At 46.2% G+C, this 16,416-nt stretch overlaps 1 protein-coding gene across 8 annotated transcripts in view; it reads left to right on the top strand.

The window, feature by feature from the left end:
• Window positions 1–16,416, top strand: part of LOC310695414 (uncharacterized protein) — a 62,083-nt gene that overhangs the window by 35,627 nt on the left and 10,040 nt on the right. For 7 of the 8 annotated variants that reach the window (XM_083479779.1, XM_083479781.1, XM_083479780.1 and 4 more), the window contains 6 exons: window positions 616–820; window positions 3,917–4,095; window positions 4,478–4,643; window positions 5,339–5,500; window positions 6,752–6,915; window positions 9,766–9,947. In XM_083479779.1, the coding sequence (XP_083335905.1) occupies window positions 616–820; window positions 3,917–4,095; window positions 4,478–4,643; window positions 5,339–5,500; window positions 6,752–6,915; window positions 9,766–9,947 (1,058 nt within the window). Of the gene's footprint in view, window positions 1–615; window positions 821–3,916; window positions 4,096–4,477; window positions 4,644–5,338; window positions 5,501–6,477; window positions 6,611–6,751; window positions 6,916–9,765; window positions 9,948–16,416 lie in introns of those variants that run through there. The other variant, XM_083479782.1, reaches the window with a different exon arrangement.

Raw genomic sequence — 16,416 nt, 5'->3', positions numbered from 1 at the left:
CCCCCTTTTTCTAAGCCGCTTATCAGCTGATCCGATCAGCAGATAAGCCGCTAAAAGCCGCTAATAGCGCTAATAGCGCTAATCCGTCAATGGGCTTGCTTCGCAAGACGAAAAAACCACTAGGCGAAGAGAATCACAGAACGGATTCTTTTCGTCTTGCGAGGCACCACTGTAGGTCATGTTGGCTGATGTAAAAACAACAACAACAACCCCATATACAAGAATCCAGTTGGACTCCATTTTTTCTCATGGTGCCTTCTGCATACAGAAAAACACACATATCTGTAAATGATACGTTTCTGAAATTTGCTTATATTGTTTATTATCGTGCACATGATGCTGTTCTACCTTCGTGACAACTTTGCATTGAAACGTGAGAGTGGGGAGGAAAGGGTGATTGGACTCCCCTCAGTGTCTGATTTAGGCTACAAGGAAGCGTAAATCAATGGGAAATTCATGGAGGTCTAGGAAGGCGTAGTCAATATTGCTTTTTGCCCCAAGAACACAGAACAAAAAAGGTCTGGAACAGAGATGAATAAATCTCTACAACTCTGTAGAGATTGTATGTGTGCATATGTAAAATAATATATAAATTAATGTTCTCTACCTCATTAGGTAACAGGTCATTTCAGGAATACGGGCTTCAGCAATCTGCACCCTTTTGTAGCATTTCCTGTTCTTGAGAGCCCGTCTCGAAATCCAGAATTCCAGTACCGAGCAGCAATAGATGGAGACATTTCAAGTGGGATGGATGTCAACACTTGGCTTCTGTTTCAAGTTCATACAGTTGACTTGGATTCTGGAGACCTCGTTCTACTAGGTAACAGGACCTAGAAGCCATTCCCCCGCTATAAAAATATTTATCCATTTCCGAAACATTGCGTTTCCTCCTGACAGCGTTTGCTTGAGGATGGAGTGTTGTAGCTGAGTCACTTCTTTACAGATCTAGCTCATGTACAGACAGTACGAGAAGGAGAAAAATCTTAGGTGCTGAGGCCAGCGAGTAAGCCAAATCCGCAAGCTTTTATTGAGAGCAGGGAGTATCACCTGACTTGCCCTAGCCTATTGCTGTTAAGAAGCTTCCTTATTGGTGGGCTGAAATCCCTGGCACTCCCTCTCTTGGCAAGAGCTCAGTAGCAGCACAGAATGCCCACCTGACGTCCCATAGACCAGTGGTGGCGAACCTATGGCACACATGCCAGAGTGGGCACTCCAAGTCCTCTCTGCGGGCACACACAGCAGACAAAGTTTCCAGCCACTCCCCCCCATGCCAGTGCATGTGGGAATCTCTCCCTAGAGCACCCTCCGCCCGCAGTGGTGTTTAGGGGAGTTGCGTGCCCGCCAAGCAGCTGGCAGTCTGCTGTTGGTGAGCTGGCAGGCGCATGTCAGTTGCGGTGACGCATGCGATTTTCAGCGTTTCTCAGTGGGGTTAGTGATTTTCTGTAGGCTGTGCATAGAAGCTGAACAACTTTGCTCTACCCTCTCCAAAAAAAAGCTCAGTGACTCTGGGCCATCTCTCCCCGTTCTCTTAATTTTGAGTCCCCCAAAATAGGGAGTGTCTTATACTTGTTGTTGTTGTTTAGTCGTTAGTCGTTTCCGACTCTTTGTGACCCCATGGACCAGAGCACGCCAGGCACTCCTGTCTTCCACTGCCTCCCGCAGTTTGGTCAAACTCATGCTGGTAGCTTCGAGAACACTGTCCAACCATCTTGTTCTCTGTCATCCCCTTCTCCTTGTGCCCTCCATCTTTCCCAACATCAGGGTCTTTTCCAGGGAGTCTTCTCTTCTCATGAGGTGGCCAAAGTCTTGGAGTCTCAGCTTCAGGATCTGTCCTTCCAGTGAGCTGATTTCCTTCAGAATGGAGAGGTTTGATCTTCTTGCAGTCCATGGGACTCTCAAGAGTCTCCTCCAGCACCAGAATTCAAAAGCATCTGTTCTTTGGCTATCAGCCTTCTTTATGGTCCAGCTCTCACTTCCATACATGGGGGCATGGGGGCGTAAATTGCCGTGTTGGCACTTTGCGATAAATAGGCGGGTTTTGGGTTGCAGTTTGGGCACTCGGTCTCTAAAAGGTTCGCCACCACTGCCTTAGACCAGTTTGCTTGAAGAATAGCCACACGTGATCACTTAGCCACTTCAGTCTGCTGAACTGGCATTTCTTCAAGCACTGTATAATGTTCTGCATTTGTGAGGAATCAGCCTCTTAGTGTGGCAACCCGTTAGTGCAGAACTCCCTGCCTATTGATATTAGGCCGGTACCACCATTGTACTGTTTTTCAACGCCTGATAAAAACCTCTTTTGCTTAGGCAAGGCTGCCCAGACATTTAATTTCATCATGTATGTTTTTAAAGCTATTGATTTGATCTCTTCTCATATTTCTATTATGCCTGCTTGTTTAGGAAGTCTGTTGATTTTTATCGGCGTTTTCTAGCAAATACAAACCGTTTAGGCAATTTTATTATTATTAAGTGATGTATAAGCGCTGTTAGTTAAATAAATAATTACGTAATAGATTCCGTCTCCGGCAGCTGCTGAGATCTTAGATGAGTCCAGTTCGCCTCACACGTGGGAGAACGTTACATCGCGTTGTTGTTGGTATTTTTAAGCCATTCATCTGCAACAGGCTCAGCCCAAACATCCCAGGCTCTGAACTGCAGATGAACATTTGAATGTGAAAGCATCGCAGATCTGTGATTCTACATTTTTATTTTGCCATTGGATGGGGTGGGGGGGGGAAAGGAGTTGGAATCGTTTTAGACACAAATTGGACTGGCAGATGGCAAATGCAGTTTTAACTTAGGCACATAAACAAGGCACTCCGGCTAGGGAATACGTGATAGAGGGAGTCATCATCCAGTTTACTGATCAAGAAGAGAAGCATTTTTCAAGGCCGTTGTGTGGAAGAAGTAATTGAAACCATCAGTCTAGGATACAGCAGCAGGTTTCTTTGGGGTTTTTTTAAAAAAGGAAGAATGAGCAAGACATAAAATACTAGAATGCCAACAAGATGGAGCACACCGATCCTCACAAGAGTGGACCCGCCGATTCTGGGGACCGAGAGATGACTCAGGCCAGCCTGCTTCCTGAACCTGGGGCCTTCCAGATGTTGTTGAGCTACAACACCTGTCACCTTAACACCCATATATGCCCTCTCATCCACTTTGATCTGTGGACCTGGCACTGATAAAGGTGCTACACAATACAGTCATACCTCAGGTTACAGACGCTTCAGGTTGTGCGTTTTCGGATTGCGCACCGCACTGAACCTGGAAGTACTGGAACAGGTTACTTCCGGGTTTCGGTGCTCACGCATGCACAGAAGCACTAAATCGCGCTTCACACATGTGCAGAAGCACCGAATTGTGACCCGCACGTGCGCAGACTCAATGCTGCTGGTTGCAAACACTGCGGGTTGTGAACGTGCCTCCCACACGGATCACGTTCGCAACCCGAGTGTCCACTGTACTCATTCCCCGTTTGCAATAAATTTATTTTTGTGTGTGGCAGCAATGGTTCTGTTCTTTGGAACTCCCTGCCCGATTGACATCAGACAGGCACTTTCGCTGTTCTCTTTCTGGAACCTCCGAAAAACATTTTTGATTAGGCAGGCCTATCCAGACATGTAGGTTGCCATGTGTTTCATTCTGGTCTTTTTACCCTATCATTGGTTTTAATGTTTTTAAAAAATATTTTAAATAGTTGTTTTTAACTGTTCTCACTGATTATTGTGTTGTTCTTTTTGTGAACCGCTTTGAGGTTTGCTTGTTTGTTTACAATCAGGTGGTATATGAAATTTAGTAAATAAATGAATAAATTCGCCATGCCGGCTAAGGCAGATGGGAATTCAACAAAGTCTGGATTGGAACATTTTTTTTTTAATCAAATAATAACTTGCCCCTTTGTGGATGACTGTAGGAAGCTGTGCCATCCACATCTTTAATGCTGAAGGAGAATTAAATGTGGGAGGGTTTCAACTGAAACTGAGAGCCGGCTTGCTGGAAGACGGACCCTCACCTCTTACCCCGTCTTTGCTGAATCGCCATACAGTTATTCCTTGCTGTACTCTCCTTATTCGACTCTTACCACATGCTCAGGCAAGTCTCTTTGTTATTTTTTGTATAAATATTTGCAGTTCTTCTAATCAAGTTCAGCCCTTCTGCAGATCTTGCCTTGTTCGACTTCACTGCAGATAACAATTCTGAGGAATTCTCAGTAGAAAATATTACCAGTCCTTTGCAGCATTATCAATAACGTTGACCAGAGCTCCTTAAAGACAGCTCTGTGCTGAGAGATCAACTTCATTTGGCCTTCTTGTTTCCATGAACTGTCTCAGTTCAAGCTATTTATAATAACCTTGTAATATTAAGAAGTTGAGGCTGGAGTTGGTTTGTTTTCCTCTGCCCTCCTCATCCCTTTTCCCTTTTGTGCCCTGTCTTCTAGATCGTAGGCCTGTGTTCTTAATTTTCTTCCCTTTAGGTTCCAGTGCCTCCCCCAAGTTACTTGGCAGGATACTATTTCACCGACGGAGCAAAACCCAACAGTTCAGAGCTGGAGATCATCTCAAGCTTTCAGAAGGACAGCGGCTTCCCAAACCTTGTGCTGGACATGGCACTGCAGTTAATGAACAAGGAGCAAAGCAGAGGTATGAAAATGGTTGGCTAGATCACAAAAGCTTCCTCTTCGTACACTAAAGCTTATTTCAGTCGCTTGTTGTCTTGAGAGACATTGGAGTGCGCCTTGAATAACACTAGTGCATTTAAAACACAGCAGACGCTAGTGCAAGGACCCTGGTTCGCTCCAGATGCTGTGGACTCCCAACTCGCATATTTGCTGGCCATTGGCGATGCTAATGGGGGCTGATGGGAGTTGTAGTCCAGCATTGTCGGAGGTCCACAGTGCTTCCCCACTCTTGGGGTATTCTAAGTTGGGATGTGAGAGGAGGAGGAGGCTGTTTCCGCCCTGTGTTCATCGCAATCAGTGCTGTTTCCATTCTGCTACAGTTCGGCTTCTGCACAAACCCATGTTGTTCATCTTGCTATCTGCTGTGGCCAAAAGCAGTTTCATAATTAACTCCAGTGCATTTCAGTGCAAGGTAAATGTTAAAAAAAAATACACGCAGAAGATAACCTAGTGATTTCCATGATGTTTGCAGGCTAAAAAAGCAATACCAAATACCATTCACATTCTCCTGTGTGGTTTGCACATTGTGGGAATTTCTGCTCCCGTTTCTGTTTCTGGCAGAATTCTCTGAGATCCTAATCCTAAGCATTGCCAAGTGGTGCTCATCCCCCTGGTGCTTCTACTGCTTCCCATATCCTAATTCCTTGTTTCATGCAGTACTGCCCGATCAGCTGAAAGCCTGGTGTGTAGAAAAGTTAAGCGAGAGAGGACATTTGTCACCACGGCATCCTCTGAAGTGCATCGACATACATCGTGCGGTCCGTTATCGGCAGGAAGCTGGAGTCCGTGTCCGAATCAAGCAAGCGTTTGGGCTTAAAGGTAGCTGAAAGAACATTATTTGTGTTTCCCTCCCTGAAGTATACTAAGCAATTTCAGAGTTTGGCCTGAAGATATGTGATGCAGCAATCCAGTTGAAGGTAAGCAGGCCACTTCTCTATCTACGCCCAGCTTAAGTCCCAGGGCAGAAAGGCAAGATGCAAGCACAATAAGCAAATAAAATAAATATCTACTAGTGGACCCTGCAGCAAAATTTTGCAGTTTTGAGTGTTCCTGTTCACTGTTCCGCCTCCTTGATATTCCCTTTCTATCCTGGTTTTCTTGTTTTTCTTCCTCCAATAGCATTCATTATCCACTGAGCATGCTCATTGGGCTGTTTCTCCCCCCCCACACATTTTTAAGGGTGTTATTCTAATTCTTTTTCCATACTTTTGCCAATTGTGGGGTTCATTCAAGCCTGGGTGGTATTTGTATTGGTCTGCAGCAGTAATAAACAGCAGCAGCGTCATGGGTGGTGCCGTTTTGGCTACATAAGTAGCGGCACTCATGCCTGAACTAAATAGAGGGATTTGTTGCTTCTTCTTCTTTACAATCTCTGACAATGATAGAAATTAGGTTGATTATTTCAGGCGTTTCTTGCAGCTTAGCCCATATAAGACATGTGTCAGCCAAACTCTTGGTTGCTTAGATAAAGACATACACAGTCTCTATGGGGAGAAGGAAGTGGCGTCTTGAAGAAGGCTCTGGTTGTTGGGAGAAAGATGATTATCTTCATTTTATGAGCGAGAAATATCGCTGATACATTTGTTTTTATTTATTCATTTATATCATTTCTATGCCACTTAACACACACACACACACACACACACACATTATCTCTAAGTGGTGAACAGAAAACTAAAACAACTGAAACAAATGTTCCAGAAATACAGAATATATATACACAAATCTTATGTCAATAAAAATGATGGCTGGAATGATGATAATAGACAGGCATCAGTTCTTTATTTAACACATAGAAGAGACTGTCCATCAACAGGGAAAGCAGTGGCCTCTCTCTGAACTGGAGATGGGGGAGAAATTCCATTCAGCTCACTCTTGCTCTTGCACTTAGGGGAGCATAAGAGGTAACTGAGATCCCAAAGGAGTAAGGTGAGCAGCGCATGTTCATTCCCCTTTCCCTGCTCTGTGCAATGTATAGTTGTGGGTAGAAAGGCCTTTCCTAGTTATTTTTGTGAGCAAACCCTTAAATATGTATAATCTTTACTGATTTGTGTTTTCTTCCCCTTTCAGCTGATGGTTGCTATGTGAATGCACTGGCCAGAATCCTTAAGGGGGCTGCAAGCATGCAGTTGCCTGAGCTGCCTCAACGCTGGGGAGGAGAAGAAACATTCCTGGTGCAACAACTTGATTTTTCAAGCCTGCAGAGATCGCCCAAGTGGATTGATCCATCTGTGGTATGCAGTCACCGAACTGCCATCTTGCAGTAGTGGCAGATGCCCATTGGAACTGGTAGGGTGGAAGGCAGGGAGCCGAACAGTAGGTGGCGCCAGAGCCAATGACAGGCAAAACTAACTAATTCCAGTTCCATCCCCACCCTCTTCCTCCCTGCTGAGTTATACAAAGACAGGGCTGTCTGTCATTGAGGAGGAAGCTGACAGACAGTGTAGCCCAGGCATAGGCAAATTCAGCTCTCCAGATGTTTTGGGACTACAGCTCCCATCATCCCTAGCTAACAGGACCAGTGGTCAGGGTCTAACATTAGCAAGGACCACATGTTGCCAAACCCATTATAATACAGATTTGTTTCCCCCCTGAAAATCCCATGAAAGGGACATCAGGTATGTCCTGGGTAGGAAAAGTTAGTGGATTCTGAAGGGAAAGGCTTGGTCTGGTCTGGACTGTGCATTTACATTGGTTCTATTTCTGCAATGTTTACTGATCATCCCAGCTGCCGTTCCTTACTGTTCCCAACTAAGGAACCTTTTAAAAAACGAAGATTCCACTAGACTTCAATGAAAACAGATCTTCCAAAGTCTAGAACTTCTTCCCAGCTAGAGAAGGAAATGTATGGCAGTACATAATTTCCTCCTGCGACTGCCTTGTGACAGGGTAATGTCCCATAAATGCCTGGGCAAAGGGATTGGACTTTGTCTGGCACCGTTATCACAGAAGGATTGGTGCCAGCCTACTTTTCATTGTAGCCTAGCAAACATGCGCCATTAGCCCTACCTTGCTCATTTGGTTTGTACTACGTGAATTCTTTTCCATTTTTTGTCCGTTGTGCCACAAAGCAGCCACAGGTTCAACCATCAGTCTGGTTTGTTAATAGGGCAGCAAGGCATTATGTGTTCAGTTCCCTTCTATTTGCATATATTAGTTGCATGCAGCATTGTTTCCATACTGCTGCAGTTCATTTTCTCCTCAAAACGATGTTGTTCATCTCGCTGTCCACTGTGGCAAAATGGCATGTTTACATAACTAATTACATAAAACACATCATTAAGTTGTCAAGTTGTCATTACATTGTTTCACCCAATCAATTTCATTGGAAAGGAAACACATTGCAAATGGAGGGAGAACATAATGAATTACGTAATGTTTGTGGAATGACAGCAACGACAACTGTGAATCCTGATCACATTTGATGGATTCATTTCTGTTCCGGACATGGGATGAGAAAGCGAACATTGGCAGTTTTCGGTTTCGTTAGAATTCCCTGACACCCCTCTTTGTTTGGTAGTCCTTTTAGTCCGCGCACTTCGGAAGCCCAGCGTTTTTATATGAACTCGTGGCCAAGGAAAAGTTCCTCCAGACATTTTCCCACAGGAACCCAAAAAAAACCCCCACGTTCGCAAAATGAGCGTTTAAACTGAGATCAGCTTTCTGAAATGTACTGCACAGTTCCTGCTATTTACGATTCTCCTGAAACATCCAAACATCTGTTGTGCACAGAAATGAAATCTTGGTTAACTGCTGAGAACTGCTCCCTTCAACGCAGGAGAATCAAATTGCCCATCAGTTGCCTTACACAGATTTAGCTGTGAAGTGATGATATGAAGAGGCGGTTTAAAGTATCTCTTTGTGCATTTAGCAACTCTGGAAATGTGCTGTCTCAGTCAGATCCCTCCTCTCCCCTCTCTTCACCTCAAAATGAAAATAAAATATCGCACCATAACCCAATCATAATCTTCAGCTGATGTTCTTATACTGCAAGGATGCTGATCTTCTTAAGTCTCACTATTACCCCAGGACAGGGAATATTTTATATTTGCTTTTCAGAATTGTTAATATATTTTTTCCCTTTTGACTTGAGATTCATTTTCCTTATTCACAACATGCCTCAACATCCAGCTATGGAGCTTAGAATTAGAGGATCATGACATTCTTAGAGCGGTTGGGCTGGTTTGGAAGTGGCATCATCTTGCTCATTCCAAACGTAACTATTCTTCTCTAGGGGCCAGTTCTGAAAAAAATCAGTTCTGCAGATTTGAAAGTCAGCTGCTGAAAGTCAAGGGTGCCACTTGGCTGGGATTGACTGCAGAAGGTGCTGATTGGTTGGTACTGGCTAAGGGTGCTGATTGGCTAGTGCCTGTGACAGCCACCTGACATGTCATTAGAGCAATGTAATTGTTTTTGAAAAATTAATGCAGGCTTTTCTTACTATTATTCTGCCTCCAGAGGCTCTTTTTTAAACCACGAGAAGGATAGCTGAATGTATAATCCAATCAGCACACACCTGCTGTCAAAAAAGCATAATAATAATAATAATAATAATAATAATACCCTGCCGATCTGACTGGGTTTCCCCAGCCACTCTGAGTGGCTTCCAGCAAAATATTAAAATACCGTAATGCATCAAACATTAAAAGAGGGCTGCCTTCAGATGTCTTCTAAAAGAGTCAGATAGTTGTTTATTTCTTTGACATATGATGGGAAGGTGTTCCACAGGGTGGGTGCCACTACCAAGAAGGCCCTGTTTACAGGAGATGGCCTGCCTGATGGGGGAAGAGGCAACGTTTATTGCTGATCCAGTGCAAAGTGAGTTACAAAGCTGGAATGACAACCAGGCTGAAGAACCTGCTGCAAACATTGTTTAAATGCTTATGCCTATCTCAATCTTTCAGTTAAGAAGCCTGTTAAATATTTATTCCGGGGGAATGAAATGAGATGCTTGGAATTTTATATTTCTGAAACCCCTCTTGGCTTCCCACATTCTCATGCCATTGTGTTCAGTCTTCAAAACATTCCTTGGATCTTGTATCAGTTCTTTGCCATGAGTCTAAATTTCCTCTGCCTTATTGTAGGTTTTGCATCCTTATCTTGATGATCACAGCGTTCTGCTAGTCCAGATCTACAGCTTGGATGCTATTTACACCCCAGATCCGAGTGGACAAAGAGCGGGGACAGTAGCGCCACGTTCTGGCCAGGCCATCGAGCTCAACGAACAATCCCAGCTGGGGTGGACAGTTCTTCCGCTCTTTGACAGGTGAATCTAAAAGTAGATGCTTCTGTGTTCGGCTCTTTAGACTTACAGCAGAGCCTTGAGCATATTTACTGGAATGTAAGCCCCGTTGTGTTGTATCAAATGTTATTCTTACTCTGAGTAGACCCATTGAATTTGATGCACCTGACTATGATCACAGCCACCTAATACGTTGAAAGTGTATTTAAGGCACATGGCTTTCCCCAGAGAATCCTGGGAAGTGTAGTTTAGTGTCACTGTGACCCGAGACATGGGTTCCGGTCATGGCAGCGGCTGTTTTGGGAATGCTTGGTGCCATCCTGATCAGTGAGAGGCGGCCTTAAAGCCATAAACCCTGCTGTTATAGGAACCAAACCATCAACAGTAAAAACGACTGGTGGCTCCAAATCCCATTTAAAGCGGGAGAAAGGGAGATGAATTCTAGATCAGTGCCAAAATCTGGATGGGTTATCGCCGCATCTGCAACTGAAGGATAAGCAAGCTATCTCGGGAGAGAAGGGAGGTATATTTACTGTTCAGCTTCCTGGTTTTCGGAGCACAAAATGCCAGCGTTTATATCTGGAGCGGATCCCTTAACTGCCCTCCCAGAGACAGAATTACCCCCCAGATGAAATGGAAGCAGAGAAGGCGGGAGGCAGCTGCAAAAGCTGCTGCTCGCCTTGAGAATGGACAAGGTGATGAGATGACACCTGCCCGTTGCTTCAATATACTTGAGAGGAGAATGGACTGCACTGGTTCTGTTCACACCATAGCAACAAGACCATAGCTCGCTAAAGAGCATCTATCCAGCATGCAGAAGGTCCTGGGTTCTGTCCCCGGCATCTCCTGGCAGGGATGGGAATGTCTCCTGTCTGGAGAGCTGCTGTCAGTCAGTGCAGACAATACTGAGCTAGATGGACCAATGGTCTGACTCAGTATAAGGCAACTCCTTGTGCTCCTACAAATGAGCTCCCAGCTGGGAGGTCCCGAGCTGAAATCTCATCTCAGTTAAATTTAAACAAACCATTTTACTCTGTCTCAACCACAGACACCCCTTCCCCAGTCTATAGCATGGGGATGACAGTGCAGGCCTATCTTCTCAAGGCTGTTGTAGGAATAATGGCTAAAACACGTTCGAGGACCTAGGAAAAGTGCTTTAGAAATACAAAGTGCGACTGTTTTCAAGGGCGGAATCATTACTGCTCCCTTTCAGTGGCATGGCCAAGTGGAGGTGGTCTGTAGAGCAGGGCTAGGGAACCTGCGGCCCTCCAGCTGTGGTTGGACTCCAGCTTGCTCCAGTTGGAGGGCCACAAGTTCCCCCAGATCTGCTGCAGCATCTCTGCAAGTCTCCCTTATCAGCATCAATGGAGGAGCAACTGCTGTATCCCCACGCTCTGGACCAAATGGAAGGGATGTGAAGCAACTTGTACAGGCCCTAGCACTGCCCCTCCTCCAAAGCAGTCAATCAGACCTTGATCTGGGACTATCTGCCTGACTATATCCAGTCAGCTGGATGCCAGATCAGATAGCAGTGGTCTAAAGTGCTGGTCAATCCTTCCAAATCTCTCTAAGGCCAATGTTTGAGATCTGAGCAGAGTTTCAGGCTAGGTCAGGTGCAGGTTGGAGGTTCTATTGAGTTTTGAGGGCTAAATACCACCCTACATAAATGGAATAAGCTAGAGGTAAGATTTTAACAATGGGTAATATTTTTTAAAAAATCTCTTAAATATTGGTTAGGTTAGGAAAAATCCACTTATCTCCAACAGCCTTTGTAAATTATACCTGTTGTGTTTTTTCTATTGTGATAAAAAAACAAGAAATGAAATAATTGGCTGAAGCTTTTAAATGTAGTCTGAGAATCCCTTCCTTTTCTGCCTCTGAAATATTCTGTAGCTTTTTATTTTATTTTGAAAAGTTTTTGCCTTTTTTTGGTTGGGGGGGCTGGATCTTTTCAAGCTTTCAAAAAAGAATAGTAAATTCGTATGCATGAAACTGACTGCAAAGAGCAATTAGTCCTTCATTAATATGCAAATTTGGTCCAATGCAAATTCATCTATGTATGCGGTTTTAAATATGCAAGCCGGTCTTGCTGTGCTAGAAAACCCAGATGCTTTTATTAACTTTGAAATTGAGGGATTTGGTTAATGATATTGTTGACAAGAAAAACTTGAATAAATTTGACGACTTGCCGTCTTCCATATTAGCAGAGGCTCATAGGAAGGGGGAAAAAATCCAAGCCAAATGCCAATTTTATCTGGTAATTTTCCCATTACCAAATTAGGAATAAATGTCAGATATGAAGTAATAAGAGCTGGAAATCCTAATGTAGCTGTCCCAAGACCTGAAAACACTCCCCAAAGATCCAGCCGTTTTATACCCAGAGGGTAAAGCCATCTGTATCGGCTCTGTGAACAATATTCCGCTTGGAGGTTTAATATTGGGGAGTTAGATTTTTTTGTTTGGGAGGAAATAGATGCGCCTTGGAATTTTAAAAAGCTAACACTTTCACAGGTGGCTGTTATCACCAGTTGCTTCCACACTTGGCTCTTGTTCTGGAATTGCTATCCTTTCTCCTCTACTTTAATGGAGAATCACAGCGATGTTGACAAATGGGTGCAGCCCAGGTTCCTCTGTGCTTTCTTGCCTCAAGAATGGAGAACCTGTTGCCCTCTAGATGTTGCTCCCATCATCCCTAACCATTGTGCCTGCTGGTCTGTGCCAAGCTCCAGGAGGGGTGCCCTCAGGGAGCTGGGGTCTCAGTCCAAGCACTATAAAGCTTTTACCACTTATCCAAGAGAGCAAGGTTCAAAGGTGCAGCATTGTCCATAGAAGCCAAGGTGAAGGGATGGGGAAAATGTAAGTGTTATGTGTGCCGGCGTGGTTGCTCGAGAGCGAACACGCAAGACCCCCACTGGTCTTTTCAAGGCTTTATTATCGGTGCAAAAACATTCACAGTGCAGAACGTCTCAATTCCATGTCTGCTCAGTCACTTGCAGAATCTGGGAGTGGGCGGTCCTTAAACTTTCCCCAGCAGAGCAGTCTTTTGACCCCCATCCTACGCCTCCCCTCTCTGCGCGTAAACCGACTGCGCAGAGAGGGCGTGGGCAAAGGGGGACCTCCCCCCCCCTGCTTTGCTCAGGCTCGGTGTTGTGGCTCTCCCTTGCAACCTCCGAGCCCTGCATCCCTTCCCCACTGGAGGCGTGGCTTCCCTCCTCCCCGAGGAAGAACTGCTTCTCACGATCTTCTCCTGTAACCCAACAGCCCTTTCACCTCTCGCCTCTGAGCTGATGGCAGTTCCCTGACAGTAAGAAATGTAGGAAAGTGCCGTATACCAAGTGAATCCATTGGTCCTTCAAGTCCAGGGTTGTCTACACTGATGAGCAGCAACAGCTTTTGGGGTTTTTTGGCAGGAGTCTTCTGCATGCAGAGCAGGTGCTCTGCCACTGAGCTACGGCCCTTCAGATGTCTCTGGACTGCAACTCCTATCATCCCTAACCATTGGCCATGGTGGTTGGGGCAGATGGGAGCTGGAGTTCAACAAAATCTGGAGGGTCATGGCTTCTCTGTTGCTGGTTGTTGTTTTTTTATTACCAGCCTGTTCAGTAGAAAATATGCCACCTTGTACCAGGTCTGACCATCTTGCCCAGCTACTCTGACTGGCAGCAGCTCTTCACGGTGCTGGGCCTTTCCCACCACTCGCTGTGTGGTCTTTCAAACTGGAGATGCTGGGGACTGAACAGGGCACCTTCTGTGTGCAAACATACACTGAGCTAGAGGTCAGCGTTAAAGCTATGGTTTTCCCAGTAGTGATGCATGGAAGTAAGAGCTGGACCATAAAGAAGGCTGATGCTTTTGAATTATGGTGCTGGAGTGCTCTCTGGAAGGACAGATCCTGAAGCTGAGGCTCCAATACTGTGGCCACTTCATGAGAAGAGAAGACTCCCTGGAAAAGACCCTGATGTTGGGAAAGATGGAGGGCACAAGGAGAAGGGGACGACAGAGGGCGAGATCGTTGGACAGTGTTCTCAAAGCTACCAGCATGAGTTTGACCGAACTGCGGGAGGCAGTGGAAGACAGGAGTGCCTGTCGTGCTCTGCTCCATGGGGTCATGAAGAGTTGGACATGACTAAATGACTAAACAACAACAACAGAGGTCAGCAGGTACCCCCTGATACAGCACCCAAAGTAATGTCTATAGACATAGATAGCTGCCTTATATTGAGTCAAACTATTGGTCCATCTTGCTCAGTACTGCCTACACTGACAGGCAGCCGCTCTCCTGAGTTTCAGACAGAAATCTCTCCCAGTTCTACCTGGCATGGGGAACTGAACAGGGGACCTTCTGACTGCAGAGCACACGCTCTGTCCCTGAGCTGTGGCCCTTCCCAAAACCTCTTGGGACAAATTCACAATTTGGACCTGAGGCTCCTTTGCCTGAGAACACAATAGCCCAAGAGTTGCCTCTGAAGTGGTGCGTTTGAGTGCACTGTGCCGTTATTTGCAAAGCTGCTGAAATCAAAACGACCTGAGAAGTTAATAGATTATGGTGCTCCCCAAATAGCTGTTTGATTCCCATGGCTTTCCTGGCACAGCTGTTTGGGATATAAATCCTGACAGTCAGAAATGGTTAGTTTCTAAATCCTTGATGTGCTACGCTCGGCAAAGAACCGTTGGAACAGTTAAGGCAGCCCGGGTGGCAAAGGCAGGGAGAGTGGGGGCGGAATATGTAACAGGGTCTGCAGCAGGCTTGGCTCTCGGTGCTACGGTATTTAAAGTTGCAGATGTCAGCGGCATTGTGGGCCAGGGCTGTGCATGCTCCAAACTTGGAAGTTAAAAAGGGATATCTGCAGCAAAAGAAATGTGAATTCTGCAAAGGGGGTGACCCAAGTACGGAAGTCATTTGGGGGGCAGCAGGAGTTTTTGTGGTGCCAATGGAGCAGTGTTAGGCATCATCAGCTGCAAAATTTTTGAGTCTGTCATGTCCCCCGCAACTCAGAGATCTCGCAAAAGAGGGTGTTGGAGTTGCCATGCCCAAGGAGGACACTCCAGGGCCCAACTTTGGGCCCTGCCAGCTGGAGGACATAGACTTATGCCTCTTCCTCGGTTTGCATACGCAGAGGATGAGGGCCCCAATCACAGAGCCCTGTCCTTGGCACTGCAAATGGTCACAAATATGAAATTGGACAAGGTCCCTCTAAGGAGGACTGCTAGCTCTTCTCAGAGGGTGGGGCCAATCACAGAACACACCTTGCCTGCCTTTATAATGGTATCAGTTGGCTTCCGCTCCTTTCCAGTTTGGGGACTGCCAGGGTTTTCTTAAGCATATGGGGCGCCGGGGTGCAAAGATTCATCCGCCCGCCCCCCAGGTTGCTCAGTCCCAGGCACGCAGGACAGCGGAGCCAACCAGCCGCCTCAATGTCTCGCTGGCTCAGTCGCCCCCGAACTCACAACACAGAGCCGCCCGCAGCAGAAGAGCCTGCCACGGCGCTCCAGCCGACGGGCGGGCTCTTCCCCGGACTCAACTCTCGGGCCCCGGACTCTTGGCCTGGCGCCCCTGAGAGCCCAGAACACAGGTGCCCCGCACTCCTTGCGCCTATGGGTAAGACGACCCTGGGGACTGCTCTCTGGGATAAGACTCCCTGGGACAGTTTGTGAAGAATTTGAGACTCAATGAAAGGCTGTAGCTGCAACGTGATTGCATTGTCACCAGTTGTTGTTGTTGTTTAGTCGTTTAGTCGTGTCCAACTCTTCATGACCCCATGGACCAGAGCACGCCAGGCACTCCCGTCTTCCACTGCCTCCCGCAGTTTGGTCAGACTCATGTTTGTAGCTTCGAGAACACTGTCCAACCATCTCGTCCTCTGTCGTCCCCTTCTCCTTGTGCCCTCCATCTTTTCCAACATCAGGGTCTTTTCCAGGGAGTCTTCTCTTCTCATGAGGTGGCCAGAGTATTGGAGCCTCAGCTTCAGGATCTGTCCTTCCAGTGAGCACTCAGGGCTGATTTCCTTAAGAATGGATCCGTTTGATCTTCTTGCAGTCCATGGGTCTCTCAAGAGTCTCCTCCAGCACCAATTGTCACCAGTAGGTGGCTGTAATGGGGCCTTTTCTTGGCCTTTCTATACACCATTAAACCCAGAGGAGGAGAAGGAGCTCCTTGCTGTGGCAACATCTCCCCGTGTTGCCTGGTTAAGGAAATAAATCCCAGTCCATGGAGACTTGCTGGAAGCTTTCCAAGGTGCCGGTCCGGCTACCCAAAGTTGTACACCCTGTGATTTAGCCCTGATGAGCCTCTGCCTGCTGAAACAACCCCTAATGTGATGCCGAAAGCCAGGCTTTCCCCAAAGCAAGTCCTAGACACTTGCAAAACAGGAGGTGCCTGAGGTGGAGAGTCTCAATGACATTGCTCCTCTCTGCTATTTTTTTGTTGGCATCCGTCTGTCTCAGGAAAGAATGGAGGAGTTCGCCTTTGGGGGTGAGGTCAAACTGTTGGAAG

This window comes from Podarcis liolepis (genome assembly GCF_965112155.1).
Source record: "Podarcis liolepis genome assembly, chromosome: 16".
NCBI lineage: Eukaryota > Metazoa > Chordata > Lepidosauria > Squamata > Lacertidae > Podarcis > Podarcis liolepis.
The sequence above is the reverse complement of the archived record's forward strand: the minus strand, read 5'-3'. Positions and strand labels throughout refer to the sequence as shown.